Genomic DNA, 14283 nt, shown 5'->3' with positions numbered 1-14283 from the left:
TCTATTCTACATCTATTCTATTTCTATATTGCACTACTACGGACTGACGCAAAACTGCATTTCGTTGTACCCATACTCAGTATTTGTGCAATGACATTAAAGTTGAATTGAATTGAATTGAATTGAATTTACCTTGATCGCCATTCCCTTTGCCTTGTTTTCACACCTTCACATTTATCTATCTCCCTCCCCCCTGAGGTCAGTCTGAAGAAGGGTCTCGACCCAAAACATCACCCATTTCTTCTCTCCAGAGATGCTGCCTGTCCCACCGAGTTACTCCAGCTTTTTGTGCCTACCTTTGAGCTAGAGATGTTGTCTTGCTTACAGGGAAATTTGCATATGATCTCTGACTTGTACGCTGTCTCCTTTTATAGTGTCAACTCGTGTTGCATCTCTCTCTCTTCCGTTTTCCTTTGAACTATAAAATTGCACTGATTCTGGACCTGCTTTAGTTTTCGAGATGCAGGGCATGAACGGGCCCCTTCGGCTCACCGAGTCTGCACCGACCCACACATTAACACTACCCTAATGTTCTAGATTTTGTTCAGTCAATTACAACAATGCTAAGTCCACATGAATCTGTTGTGCTCTGGACATGTGTAGAATTGTCGTTTTGTATTGTGCAAAATTGGTGCTTATGCTTTTGTCAGTATGTGCATTCACAGCTGTTGCGTGCCTTGCTGTAATTTATTCTAAAGTAGCTCCTGCATCATCTTGATGCCTATTTGATGATCAGCTTCTTGTTGCTGGTAATAGGAATTAAGTTTATTTGGGGTACCCAAGAGGATAGTATTGGAGGAATGTAGGTATGTAAGGTGTGTAAGACCTGAGGAGCTTATAAGGGATGGAGAGGCAAGATTATGGATGAATATGAATTTTAGTGTATTTTGAAAAATATTGCAATAAATTTAAGTTTTTTAAGTCTTTAAATAGTTTATTTTGCTTAGCTTGGTATAAGACTTGTTTTAAGATTGGGAGCCTTTCTGCTAAACATCTAATGGTTGTCAGGCCTCTAAAGATTGGTAAATAGCTGGAATTTATGTGGCATCTTTATGATTTTGGAACTTCCCATTGAACTTGCATTTATTTAGTTCTGAAGTTATTTTTCACACAAAGGGTGGTGTATGGAACAAGCTGCCATAGGAGGTAGTTGAGGCTGGGACAATACCTATGTTTAAGAAACAGACAAGTACATGGATAGGACAGATTTGGAGGGATATGGGCCAAACACAGGCAGGTGGGACTAGTGTAGCTAGGACATGATGGCCGGTGTGGACAAGTTGGGCCGAAGGGCCTGTTTCCACACTGTATCGCCCTCTTTTAAGTGGCTACTGTTTCTGTAGACGGATAAAGCTGTCATTTTTGCACATGATACCACAATTTTGTTGGTGGGCCTGAATTTTATGCCAGTTACACTCTCGGCCTTTTTAGTTCACATTCTTTTGTCTTGATTTGCTGCAGATGCAAGTTGATATGGTGATGCCACTGGTCATCTAGGACATCTGATGCAATGGTAACTAGTAGTTTGGAACATAAAACAGTACAACATCAGTCTGAAGAAGGGTCTCGACCCGAAATGTCACCCATTCCTTCTCTCCAGTGATGCTGCCTGTCCCACTGAGTTATTCCAGCATTTTGTGTCTGTCAACGCAGGAATAGGTCCATTGACCCGTGAAACCTATGCTAACATGATACAAATTAATCAACCCCATCTGCTTCCTATCCAACCACTCCCTGCATGTTCATGTGTCTGTCTAAATGCCACTTAAAACTGTCTGTTTCTGCAAACCCCAGCCAATTTTCCCCCTCCCCTACCTCCTCATGGCAAGCATCTGTCAAATGTTCACGCTTGTGTTAATTCTGAGTGTTCTAGTATGTGACATTTCTACCCTGGAGGGTGGAGGTTATGGCAGACTACCCTGTCTATGCCTTTCGTAATTCTACGTTACACAGGTTTTCCCTCGGCCTCCAATTTGGAGAAATCAATATTTTCATTATTTTATGGCAAAAAAATAGATGTGTTGTGAACTAAAAAAAACTAACATGCAGAATACAAATAGGGCAAGTTTTGATTAGTGAGAGTGAGAAAGTAAATAAATAGAGCTTATTATTTAAAGAATTGGAAACAATTTACTGAATTTACAACTAAGAGGATTATTTTTTTTGAACTGGGATGGTTGAGAATCATTTCCAGTCATTTGAAAAGATTCTTGCTTTGGTAAATACTGTGTTTTTGCAGTAAATTTGTTGAGTCAAATGGAGGATCAGTCGCATATTCAGCTTGAACTTTTGTAATTTAACACACCAGTTATAATTAATTGGTATTAATTGTTTTGTTTTAAAAAACATCCTATAAGAGCAAGATAAGTTTTTTTAAATTGAAAACTCACTTTTATTTGCCTGGCAAATTCTTGTCAATACATATCCGCTGAAGAGCAGAGAACAAAACTGCTGTTTTGTTATATACTACCATATAATCTACCATGTACTTTGATTAATGGCTCTATCTAAAAGACTGCATCTCATCAGTTGTTGATTTCGCAAAATATTCCTCCATATCGCCCTGAGGTATCATTTTGAATTTTCCTATAATTGGCCTTGAACCAAAGATTTTTTGTTATTAATTGGTATATGAAGTGGAATAGAATTCTGCCGAATGTTTTAGGCTTCTGCTTTTGTGTTGATGTAAACCCCATACTGATCCCATTTCCTTGTTTTTTCAGCAACTACTTTGATATTTTTTGTTTTTCTACTATTTGTAGTGAAATGAAGAGTGTTACCTTTAGCCACTGAAGTGCTTAATGTTATATTGTTGATCTGTGCTTGGTTAAAAGCAGACTACTGACATTGAACAGTCTTGCTTGCTCATGGTTTGTTTGGTGTTCAGCTTTTCATCCAGCAAATAAAGACCGTGCTAGAGTAACTCAGCGGGTCTGGCATCATCCCCATTATCCCTGGAGACAAAAGGATTGAAGAGTTGTGAATTGTGTGTGTGGAGTGGGGGGGGGGAGAAAGAGGAGAGGAGTGTAAGAAGGGACTGCAGATGCTCATCTCTGGAGAATAGGGATAGGTTATATATCAGGTTGAGACCCTACATCGGACGGAGATTAAGGAAGAGGGAAATTAAGAGGTATGGGAAGGTACAGAACAAAGCAGACCCTGCGTTGATGTCTCTGGAACGGTGGAGATAACGAAGGGATATAAATGTTGGCTGTGAATGAGGTGATACCAATGGGATACAAACGGTGAAATTAGTAAGACGACTAGGGTGGGGAAGGGACGAAAAGAGAGGGAATGCAAGGGTTACTTGAAGTTGAAGAAATCAAAATTAATGCGCTAGGTTGTAAGTTGCACAAGCAAAATATGAGGTGCTGTTCCTTCAGTTTGCGTATGACAGTGGAGGAGGCCCAGGACAGGAAGGTCAGTGTTGGAATGGTAAGGGGAGTTAAAATGGTTAGCGACTGGGAGATCACATAGGTCTTGATGGACAGAGCTCCGTAACTCCCTGATCAATTTGTCCATTCCCACCCAATCCACCCTCTCCTGGCACTTTCCCTTGCAACCGCAGGAAATGCTACACTTGTCACTTTACCTCCCCCCTTGACTCCATCCAAGGACCCAAGCAGTCTTTCCAGGTGCGGCACAGGTTCACCTGCACCTCCTCCAACCTCATCTATTGCATCCGCTGCTCTAGGTGTCAGCTGCTCTACATCGGTGAGACCAAGCGTCGGCTTGGCGATCGCTTCGCCCAACACCTCCACTCTGTTCGCAATAACCAACCTGATCTCCCGGTGTCTCAGCACTTCAACTCCCCCTCCCATTCCGAATCCGACCTTTCTGTCCTGGGCCTCCTCCATGGCCAGAGTGAGGCCCACTGTCAATTGGAGGAGCAGCACCTCATATTTCGCTTGGGTAGTTTACACCCCAGCGGTATGAACATTGACTTCTCCAATTTCAGGTAGTCCCTGCTTTCTCCTTCTTTGCCCTCCCCTTCCCAGCTCTCCCACAGCCCACTGCCTCCGGCTCTTCCTTTCTTCTTCTCCCCCCCCCCCCCCCCATCCCTACCCCCACATCAGTCTGAAGAAGGGTCTCGACCCGAAATGTTGCCTATTTCCTTCCCTCCATTATTGCTGCCTCACCCGCTGAGTTTCTCCAGCATTTTTGTCTACTTTACTAAATGAGGACATCTCGACTTTGCTAGAATGGGAAGATGGAGAAATTGAGTCAGGGATAGTGTCTTTGCAAGAGGCAGGGTAGCTCCGATAACTGAAGGTCGGTAGGTTTTCAGTACATGTCAGTTTGTAGTCTGTCCAGCAATTGGGCGATTATTCCGATGTTTGTACTTTGTGGATTTTCATCGGATAAGAACATGAGAAATAGAAGCAGGCTTAGACCATTTACCAACTGCACCATTCAGCAACAATGTTTTACCTCTGCCACTCCTGCACGAACCCATACCACTTGATAATTCTCAGTATGTAAAAATCTATCCACCTGTCTTGAAAATGGTTTTAGAGGTATAACAAACTGTTGAACAGATTTAGGTTGGAAATATAGCAATACTTATGACATTAAAGTTGCTGTACGCCTGCACTGTCCAGCATAAGGTAGATTTTGAATTTGACTCTCTCAGACTTAAAGATAGTACATAAAGTAGCCTTAAATGAATAGGTTCTTAATGCGTGGAAGTACTTAGTACATACTTATTTTATAATTTAACTTTGTTCATTGATTATACAATATATGTTATTCCTTATTAACCTTTGTTAGTTGGGTAAAATGAAATAATTATAACATGGCTCATGTTTTCATTCTGCATTTAGAACCCCCATCCATTTCCTTTCAATATTGTTTTGGAGATAGTTATACTTTCCTTTCCTGCGAGCAGTTGGTCTTCATTGCTAGTAAGCCAGTTCGGTATTCAGACTGTGCATGCACAGGTCATAGGTCGCTCGGGCTAAGCACTCGCATGGGTGCAGATCCGCTCCTCGTCACTATCCAGCCGCCGCTGGGCTGTCCCCTCTCGAGTGCCCTGTCCGGAGGCGGCCAGTTCCAGTGGGCGCGGCGGAGGGGGGAGGCGCCGGCTCCAGCTCGGCTCTGCCTGTCCCAGCGGGGCGCGGCGCGTAAAAGAGGCACCAATTCCAGCTCAACCCCGCCCATCCCCCCCGGCGGGACAGGCAGAGCTGGGGCCGGCGCCTCTCCTCCGCGCTGCCTACGGGCCTGGGCCGGCACTCTCGTCCGTGGACCTGGAATAGAAGACCCTCCTTCAAACTTCCCACACATTAGACTTTTGCGCCGTGGTTCGGGTGGATGGGAGCGGGGATTTCCACGGGTGCAAGGAACAAATGATCTAAAGTTTGCGTTAAGTGAACTGACTATTCTTAACGTCCTCGCCCTACACCAGCGTTTGTGAGAGTGGTTGGATCCCAGCTTCAGCTCAACCAACGTCGGTCACATTATCCGGACAGGCGGCGGGGGATCAGCAGCTGATGTGAGGCATTGGCGATGCTCTGGAATCCTAGTCGGCTGCCGCCAAGCAGCAGGATCGAGGAGGCAGCGTCCGACCCGGGGAGTAGAGGTGTGAGTTCTTCCAGCGGCGAGTGAGCGGAGAGGCACCAGCTACCGCGGGCCGCTCACCTGTCGGGCGCTGACTCCTCCATCCCGGGATCCAACCACTCTCACAAAACGTCTGTGTACGACGAGGACGGTAAGAACATTCAGGTCACTCAATGCAAACTTTGGGTCATTTGTTTCTTGCGCCCGCGGTCGAGATGAGGGGGTTCTGAAGTTGCATTCCCTCAATTGAGGACATTTTCTCGACTCTCTTAGAAGCAACAAGCCATGGCTTTACCAGTGGTTGTCTGTCTAACTGAAACCTATCTTCCCCCACCTCTCACCGTCTCTCCCTGTCTCCCACTCGCATCTACCCCCTCTCTCTCTCTCACTGTTACACCCCACTCTCCCCCGCTACCAGGCACACCGTTCGCTTTTTTTAAATTCTCAAATAACCTTTGCCAAATCTCACGATTCCTTGCGTTTATCGGAATACCGAACTGGCTTATACGAAACTATCTACTTTGTTCTCTCATTCCCTACATGCAAATGCTATGTCAATGGCTTTAACTTGATGAGATTCTTGAGCAAAGTTTCCTTGAACTCTATATTTTCTGGATAATTTGTTTCTTAGATCCGGATAAGGGATCCAAACCAGGGTGGAAAAGACATCACAGAAGAGATCATGTCTGGAGGAAGATCGGGTTCTACACCAACGCCGCCACAGGCAAGTATTATAACTGGGTGCTTGCAAGTGTCCTGATTATAGAACCAGTGAATGGTTTCTTGTTTTTATCCTTTTAGTCTTATAAATGAAGGAAACATTAAAAACATACTTGCAATATTTATAAGACTAGAAATGGTGTCCTCTGGCAGAATTTGAAGAAAGATGGTTAATATTTTAAGTCCATGATCTCTCATCACGACTGGGAAAGTTAAATTGAATCTTTTAACGAGAGGTGGGGTAGATGAACGGAGGGGTATTGGTATTGGGGACAGAAAGAACAAAAGGGAAGGTCTGTGATGGAGATTGGGAGAGATTAATATGTAGAGCTTAGTAATGAACAAAATATATGACTACGGAAGGTACAGTTGAGAAAGGACAAATAAACTCTGAAATTATCGGTAGGGAAAATAACTTACATCTACTTAAAATAATACTTACCTGAACCTGGACATTCAGGAAGGTTAGACCACATGGCCTGCAGGGGAGCTAGCACTGGATACAGAATTGGCTTCATTAATAGAGGCCGAGAGTGGTGGTGGAAGGGTGTAATAAGGAACTGCAGATGCTGGTTTAAACCAAAGATAGACACAAAGCTGGAATAACTCAGCGGGACATGCAGCATCTCTGGAGAGAAGGAATGGGTGATGTTTCGGGGCGAGACCCGTCTTCAGGTGGAAGGGTGCTTTTTTCAGATTGGAGACTTGTGATGAGTGATGTTCCTCGGATCAGTGCTTGGCTCATTGCTGTTTGTGGTTAATATCAATGATTTGGATGTGAATGTAGAAGGCATGATTAATAAGTTAGCAGATTACTCTAAGGTGGATAGAATTGTGGATAGTGAAGATAGTTATCAAAATTACAGCAGGCTCTTGATCAGTGGGCTGAGGAATGGCTAATGTTTTTTAATGCAGATATGTGTGAGGTGTTGCATTTTGGGAAGTCAATCCAGGGCAAGACCTTCACAGAATTGTAGGCTCCCTGGGGTGTGGTGGAACAGAGGGCTTGAGGAGTACAGGTACATATTCCCCTGACAATGGCACAATATATAGACGGGCTGGTCAAGAAAGCCTTTGGTACATTGGCCATCACAGTTCCGGTATTGAGTGTGGAAGTTGGGGTGCTATGTTGCAGTTGTATAAGATGTTGGAGAGGCCACACTTGGAATAGATTGTGATCAGGTTTGGTCACCCTGCTATAGGAAGGATGTCATTAAGCTAGAAAGAGTGCAGAGAAAATTTATGAAGATCTTATGGAGTCTATAAAATCATGAGGGGAATGGATGGGGAATGCACATTCATTTGCGATGGGAAGGGGAATGAAAAACAAGGCCTTGTTTAAGATGAGAGAGACAAGATTTAATATAAACCTAAGGGGGGCAACATTTTCACACAGATGGTGGTGGGTGTATGGAACGAGCTGCCAGAGGAGGTAGTTGAGGCAGATGCTACAACACCTGCATTTAAAAGACATTTGCACAGGTACATGGATAGGAAAGGTGTAGAGAGAGAGATGTATGTGTATTTTTACAATACTGGAGAGATTTTAGCACAGAACATTAAAAATGTCATATCTCCACTGTTTCAAGTAGTATGATGTTATTTTTTTCAGGGATTGTTAGTCAAATGTGCAAGAGATAGTAGAGATAAAATCAAGTTAGGAATTAAATGTATTCCTGGATTCAACCAGTTTGTCTCAAAAATATCAATTTTTAGTACACTAAAAATGTGACATTTTGACTGCAATAAAGAGGCAATTTCTGCATTAATTTCATTATAATTCAAAACATTTTCAAGTTTGATGCTTTGCAGAGATGCATGTTTCACAGTAATAAGCAAAATTTTGATGAATTTGGCATTAAGTGCTCTGAATGGCCATATTTCAAAGAGGGTAACAGTGGTTACTCTTGGTGTCCATCCTATTTTAGAGTAACCACTGTTACACCACAATGGTAAATTAAGACCAAAGAACTTCCCAAGGAGATTGAAAATTTTCTAGTTTGAAGAACTCAATAGATAATGAAATTATGAGAAGAAAGTAACCTTAATATCAAGTTTCTGTAAAAGCTGCTGCATGGCAAAATTAGTGAATATTTTTGGTGTCCACCATCACACGCATAACATTAGCATTTTGCAGTAGCTATATTTCCATCAAATTATGTACCGGCAGTCTCTTATTATGTATGGACAATTACTTCCATAAAGTTTATTCAAAACATGAGAAAGAAATTACAACAACAAAAAAATACTGGAAGAAACAGGATCTACTTTCATTTTGGTGTCGACTCTTGGACACTGTAACACACGTTTCAGTAGATAACATAAATATTGCTCATTTGGTCACATACTCCATGTTTATAGCAAGAAAGTATATTTGTATGTTGAAAAACAGCAAAAGTGAAGAAATCAGCTAGCATGCTTTAGAAAAAAAACGTTCTAAAATTCATGTAACGGTTGTTATGGTGGACACCAAACATAAAATGTAAAGAAACGCATAGGGACGCATGTTAAACAAGGAATTTTGTTCATTAATTAAATTTATCTATCTCTCCTTGTCATGTACTGCTGCTGTGAGTAGCAATGTTACAAAATTTTGAGATTTAAAAAATCAAGTCTGTAATTTATCCCATTAGATAAAGCATAAAAATAAGTTTAATTTGACACCTAATTCACTTTCATATCTCAAGTATTTAAAAAGTTATGGCCATTTTCATACTCGGAAATGAGCATCTTGTTCCCTATTGATTTTCTATGGACATAACAAAAAGGCTGTGATCGTGAACTGTCAAAAGCCCATAACTTTCTTAAAAATTAAGAGAACTGAATGAAATTTTCAGTTATCATAGATTGAAGCATTCTGAAACAAATATAAAATAATCTTACTTGGATGACCTGAAATTAAAGCATATAATTAGTTAGTTACCTAATTGTAGCTAATTTCAGACTTCAATTACTAGATCTAAACATCTATCCATTTCTTAATAAATGATTAACATTTTTAAATAGCCTAAATGTCCAAATAATATTCACAAATAATTCACAATAAAACATGATTTTTAAATCTCATTTACATTAATTTATAGACCAAATGGAAGGAATTTAGTGCTCAATTGCTGTAAATAAATGCCCATTTAAATCAGCTTTCTAGTGGGTCCCTGTGGAACGCGCTGGTTTAGAACGTTCACATTGCGGTAGATTTGTGCCCCAAATGCCGAGAAAAATACTGCGGGATATAATGGGCCCAAAATGAGCTACTCGCAATATTAAACTTTGTATAAAGGGATCTTTAGAAGCCCGTTTTAATGTAAAAATATACAGCCTAACTTCAGTTATTTGCTTTATGAGACCCTGCGGTTGCTGGCGGTCGCGGGTTTAGAGATTGATTTTTAAACTACTATAACTATTATACGAGGCCTTTAAAACTAATAATAGCTTTTGCGACGGGGTCTTTCAGCGACTTTTCGTTAATAATTAACTAGGCTGAACATCTTCGATTTGAACAGCCTAGAGAAAATCGCGTTTTAAACCCGCCCCCCTCTAAACGGCGCCAAAATCGCGCACACCCGCAGCGGCAGATTTTCAACGACGCTTCAGGTAGGCTTTGCAACATACCTACTGTGAGGGTTTTTGCTTAATCTGAATCAAGTTGAAATAATTTATTTGTGAGCTTCAGTTTTACGTATGATGTCACACTTTTTGTACCCAATATTGTAAAAACACACACATGGCCTAAATGAGACTAGCTTGACTGGGGCATCTTGGTTATCAGGGACGAGTTGGGCCGAAGGGGCTGTTTCTGTGCTGTATGATTCTATGACCATATGAGATGTGCTTTTGAGATCAGGTTGAAAGGACCCAATCAAAAGATAAATAGGGCGTAGCTGGCATCTGTATTGAGTTGTGTTGAAACCTTGCAGGAGTCCAGACCTAAAGTCTGAGTGAGAATGGAGTGGTTATTCAGATGACTTGGTAAGAAACTCTGTCACCTTTGCATAGAGAATGGAAGTGTTCTGCAAAGCAGTCATTCAGTTTGCATTTGTTTTTCTCCATATAAAGGGGACTACATTATAACCATGTAACACTGTGTGTATTGGGAAATATTAATTGGCCTGGGTTTGCTGATATAGGAGCTGAAAACTGCATGATTGTCTTTAGAAGATTGTAGCTGGGAAATTTTCACAGGTGGTCAGCTAGTAAGATGAAGGTTAGCACATTTAAGTGGGCGGTCAGAAGCTTGGAAACACTTGCAGGCAAAACTGAGCAAAATCCAGGTCACGGTTTGCTGTCCCATTTGGTGCAAAAACAACTTTCCTGCGTATTATCACATTACTTCCCATTTCCAGAGCTGCCAAGTAGTACAGATTTCGCGTATTTTGTACGGAAATGCGATTGGCATACGGATGTACGATATTGTGTTGTTAAATACGGAGTTCAGTTCAGTCTGAAGAAGGGTCTCGACCAGAAATGTCACCCATTCCTTCTCACCAGAGTCGCTGCCTGTCCTGCTCCAGGTTTAAACAGAGCGCTGTCAGTTTAATGCGTGGGAATTTAAACTAAGCGCTGTGGGTTCTAAATATAGCGCTACCAGCTAGAGCGCTATGGGTTTTAAACATAGCGCTATGGGCTTTACTTATAGCACTATGGCCATCGCGATATGGGTCACAGACTGTTCAGGAAAATTCTCTTATAACAATGAGTCTTTGGAATTCTCTTTCTCAGTGGAAGTTGAGCCTTTGATTATTTTTCAGGCAGTGGTAGAATTCTGGATAAGCCTAGTGGTGAAAGGTTATCTGGGATTGCAGTTACATTGGGACTGGCCTTGATTTTACAGAATGGTGGGTGGGCTCAAGGGGGAGAGAGAGCGGGAGGGAGGGGGGAGAGAGTGAAGAGAGGTAGAAGGAGGGAGGAAGGGAATAAGAGAGGGAGGAAGAAAAAAAGTGAGGGAGGGGTAGGAGGGAAAGGGGAGAGAAAGGGGGAGAGTCGGGTGGAGAGATGGAGAGGGGAGAGAGAGGGAGGGAGGGAATAAGAGAGGGAGGGAGAGAGGTAGAGTCGGTGGGAGGGGGAGGGAGGCTTCCAAAATTGCTTCTACATCAACATCTGGTGCTGGATGCAGCCGTTCAAACAGCAGTGTACAAAGAGATTACAATGAATGCACTGTCAAGTAAGGTGCGTAGAAGACATGTCAATTAGTAGCAAAGTTATGCATTCTTGTACTCTTACATGTGTATGACCGCACATAAAAAACAACATTTTTTTCAGCAAAATGGCACCGCGTAAAAATACTGATTTTCTCAGCAAAATACTGTTTTTCAGGTACTAGAATACTGAAATGCGCTGACAAAACTTGGCAGCTCTGCATTTCCAGTAAAAACAAAATTCTGTCCTATCGCCTTCTGCAATCAATTTATTTGGAATGTTGTTGCATTCTGTTGTCACACATCATTTTACTACCAAGTTCATTTTACAGCAAATAAATTGTGGTTTGATTGTGATGGTCATAAATTCGCAAATTCTCTGACCATAATCTTAATTCATTTTCTAGCTGCTTGTCTTTGCGCTACAATTTTGCTGAGGTGGTTAGCAAACCAGATAGAAATAATGACAGATTGATTAACCGTAATTTTTTATGTTATGTAACAAGGATATGCCCTGTCAACAGGAGAGGAAAAAGACTGTAGCAACTAGCTTTCAAATCTGTCTAAGATCTCACTGTTTCATTAATTTAATTTAAATATAATTAAAACTAATAAAATGCTTAAAGATTTAAATATTTCAGCATTTTACATGCTGGAACAATGAATTTAGAAAGTGAATAAACTGGTATTTTTTAACAATGCAGTTAAAGCTAATGTAATTGATCTGCTGCCCTGGCTATTTGATTTGGAAAAGAGGATGCGGATGAGACATAATTGTATACAATTGAAAGAATCTAGAGTGGATAGGAAGGTCAAATTTATTTTAGCAATTCACCATAACTATTAATATAATTGGCAGCAAAAAATGATAGGGTGTAATGATCAAGATGATGTTAACATATGCAATGAATGAAAGTATGTCTGTAACCATGTGCAAAGCAGTATTGAGTGTAGATGGGGTGGGTGGGTAAATTAGTTTTATTCACATACAAAATTAGTTTAATATTATTTAAATGACTGTGATTGAGCTCCATAATCTCGGTGTTTGGGAATAAGGTAATATATTATTCAGATACTGAATAAAACCGACAAAATTGAACGCAAAAAGTTGTTAAACAACCTGCCTTTGTTCTAATCTTTAGCTAATTAAGATTCCAGCTCTATCCGATTGTATTTTTGCTGTGTACTTGAAGTAGCTAGTCAAGACCAGAGCACCAAAGGTGGCCTAGTTGGTAAGGCAGCAAAGTTGGCAATTGGAGTTGAATTCAAAAGAGTGGTGTGATGCACGTCCCAAGGTTCAGTCAGGCAAGTGAATCGGCTATAACATTTGGGGATGGCACGAGCTGTGGAGGAACAAATGGACCTTGGATAAAGAAGTTGCCTGAGATGGGATTTTGGGTTATATTTGGGAAGAGTAAATGGATCCTTGAGTCAGGAGGCCGATGAGGGTTAAAAATTGTATAATATACTTTAATTGGAGCTGAGGCTGGGTTTACAAAGGCAGTGAAGGTTATGCTACAATAATAGTTAGCTACAGCTTGTGTAGTGTTCTCATCACCACATTACAAATAAGATAGGATCGCGTTGGAGAGGGGCATGGACTCTGTTCGGGGAAAGGAAAATATTAGCTTGGAAGAAGGGTTGAGTGGTCTGAGGTGATTGTTTTAGAACAGGGAGGTGAGAGATGACTATGAACAGGGAAGTGAGAAGTTACTAAGTTATGTATAGTGAATAAGGAAGCTATTTCCCTCCGAGGGATCATGTATGAATGAATATCAATTTAAATAGTGTGTGGAGGAAATCAGGATATATTTATAACCCAGAGGGTAAAAAAGGATCTGACACTCGCCCATCTGAAAGCTAAATAATCTCCACCCGTGTCATAGGTTTTCTGTGATTGTATGAAAAGTAGGGACTGCGAATATTTTTTCAACAATTGAAAACTTAGTAAGTAACATTAGCTGAGTAATATTAGCTCTACAGTGAATATGAAGTGTGCATAGAGGCAGAGATGCAACATGGAGACTGGCTCAATTGAACATGTGCTAAGCATCGAACAGCCATTCACGCTTAACCCCACATTCTCTCAACTTAAAATCAAATACTATTGCTGATGCTTGGTTTCTAACTATTTGGCACTTTCTGTCTGTTCATGCTGTTGTTTTTACTTATATTTCAAATAGCTTAAACGCCATAACTTTAATAACAATTTTAAATAGGCATCACATTATTTGGAGCAAATGTATACATTAAAAAATATTAGTTACAAACCTATCATTCTGTCCTTTCTCATTCCACAGTCTGCAGGAGGTTTAGAAGGAAGTGGTGCTGTACAAGCAAATGGGGAAAGTCCTCATCCTGTTCCCGTTGTCATTCGGCCAGGTAAGATGAAATGCTCAGCTGCTCAGTTCAACATTGGAATCGGGCAACAATTTGTTCTTGCACAACAAAAGTGGCACTTTTTTCCCCAGTATGGACGGCAGTTAACTAAATTGCATATTTTAGTTGAAATTTGCTTCTGGGCACATTTTTGTAATTGGGGATTTTATATTCAAATTTGTAGAAGTGATCTGGCATTCTACTTTCCAACAAACTGTAAGTAAGTAATTTATAATATCCTGGTATCTTAAACATCCAAAGTTGGCTTTGAATAGACCTTAATTTATTTGTTTAGTATTTTTCCTAATGCCATTTTCTTCAGTTGAATTAGCTACTACAGAGCTGGTGACACTTCCTATGCTTTGTCAATGCAATTGTAGGTTATTCCCTTGCGTGACTTGTCACCTTTTTATGTGCTTGCTTAACCTTTTGAAGTGCGAAGCCACTGGTAAATCTGGTAAAGGGCTCATCTGCTGGAACCCAGTCTTGATTA

At 41.0% G+C, this 14283-nt stretch overlaps 1 protein-coding gene across 9 annotated transcripts in view; it reads left to right on the top strand.

Annotated features, from left to right (window-relative positions):
• The window catches only part of eif4g1 (eukaryotic translation initiation factor 4 gamma 1), a 112363-nt gene that overhangs the window by 40984 nt on the left and 57096 nt on the right, over positions 1 to 14283 (top strand). For all 9 annotated transcript variants that reach the window (XM_033032187.1, XM_033032188.1, XM_033032189.1 and 6 more), the window contains 2 exons: positions 6188 to 6280; positions 13712 to 13793. In XM_033032187.1, the coding sequence (XP_032888078.1) occupies positions 6188 to 6280; positions 13712 to 13793 (175 nt within the window). The remainder of the gene's footprint in view (positions 1 to 6187; positions 6281 to 13711; positions 13794 to 14283) is intronic.

The sequence above is a fragment of the Amblyraja radiata genome, chromosome 13 (genome assembly GCF_010909765.2).
Source record: "Amblyraja radiata isolate CabotCenter1 chromosome 13, sAmbRad1.1.pri, whole genome shotgun sequence".
Lineage (NCBI taxonomy): Eukaryota > Metazoa > Chordata > Chondrichthyes > Rajiformes > Rajidae > Amblyraja > Amblyraja radiata.
The sequence above is the reverse complement of the archived record's forward strand: the minus strand, read 5'-3'. Positions and strand labels throughout refer to the sequence as shown.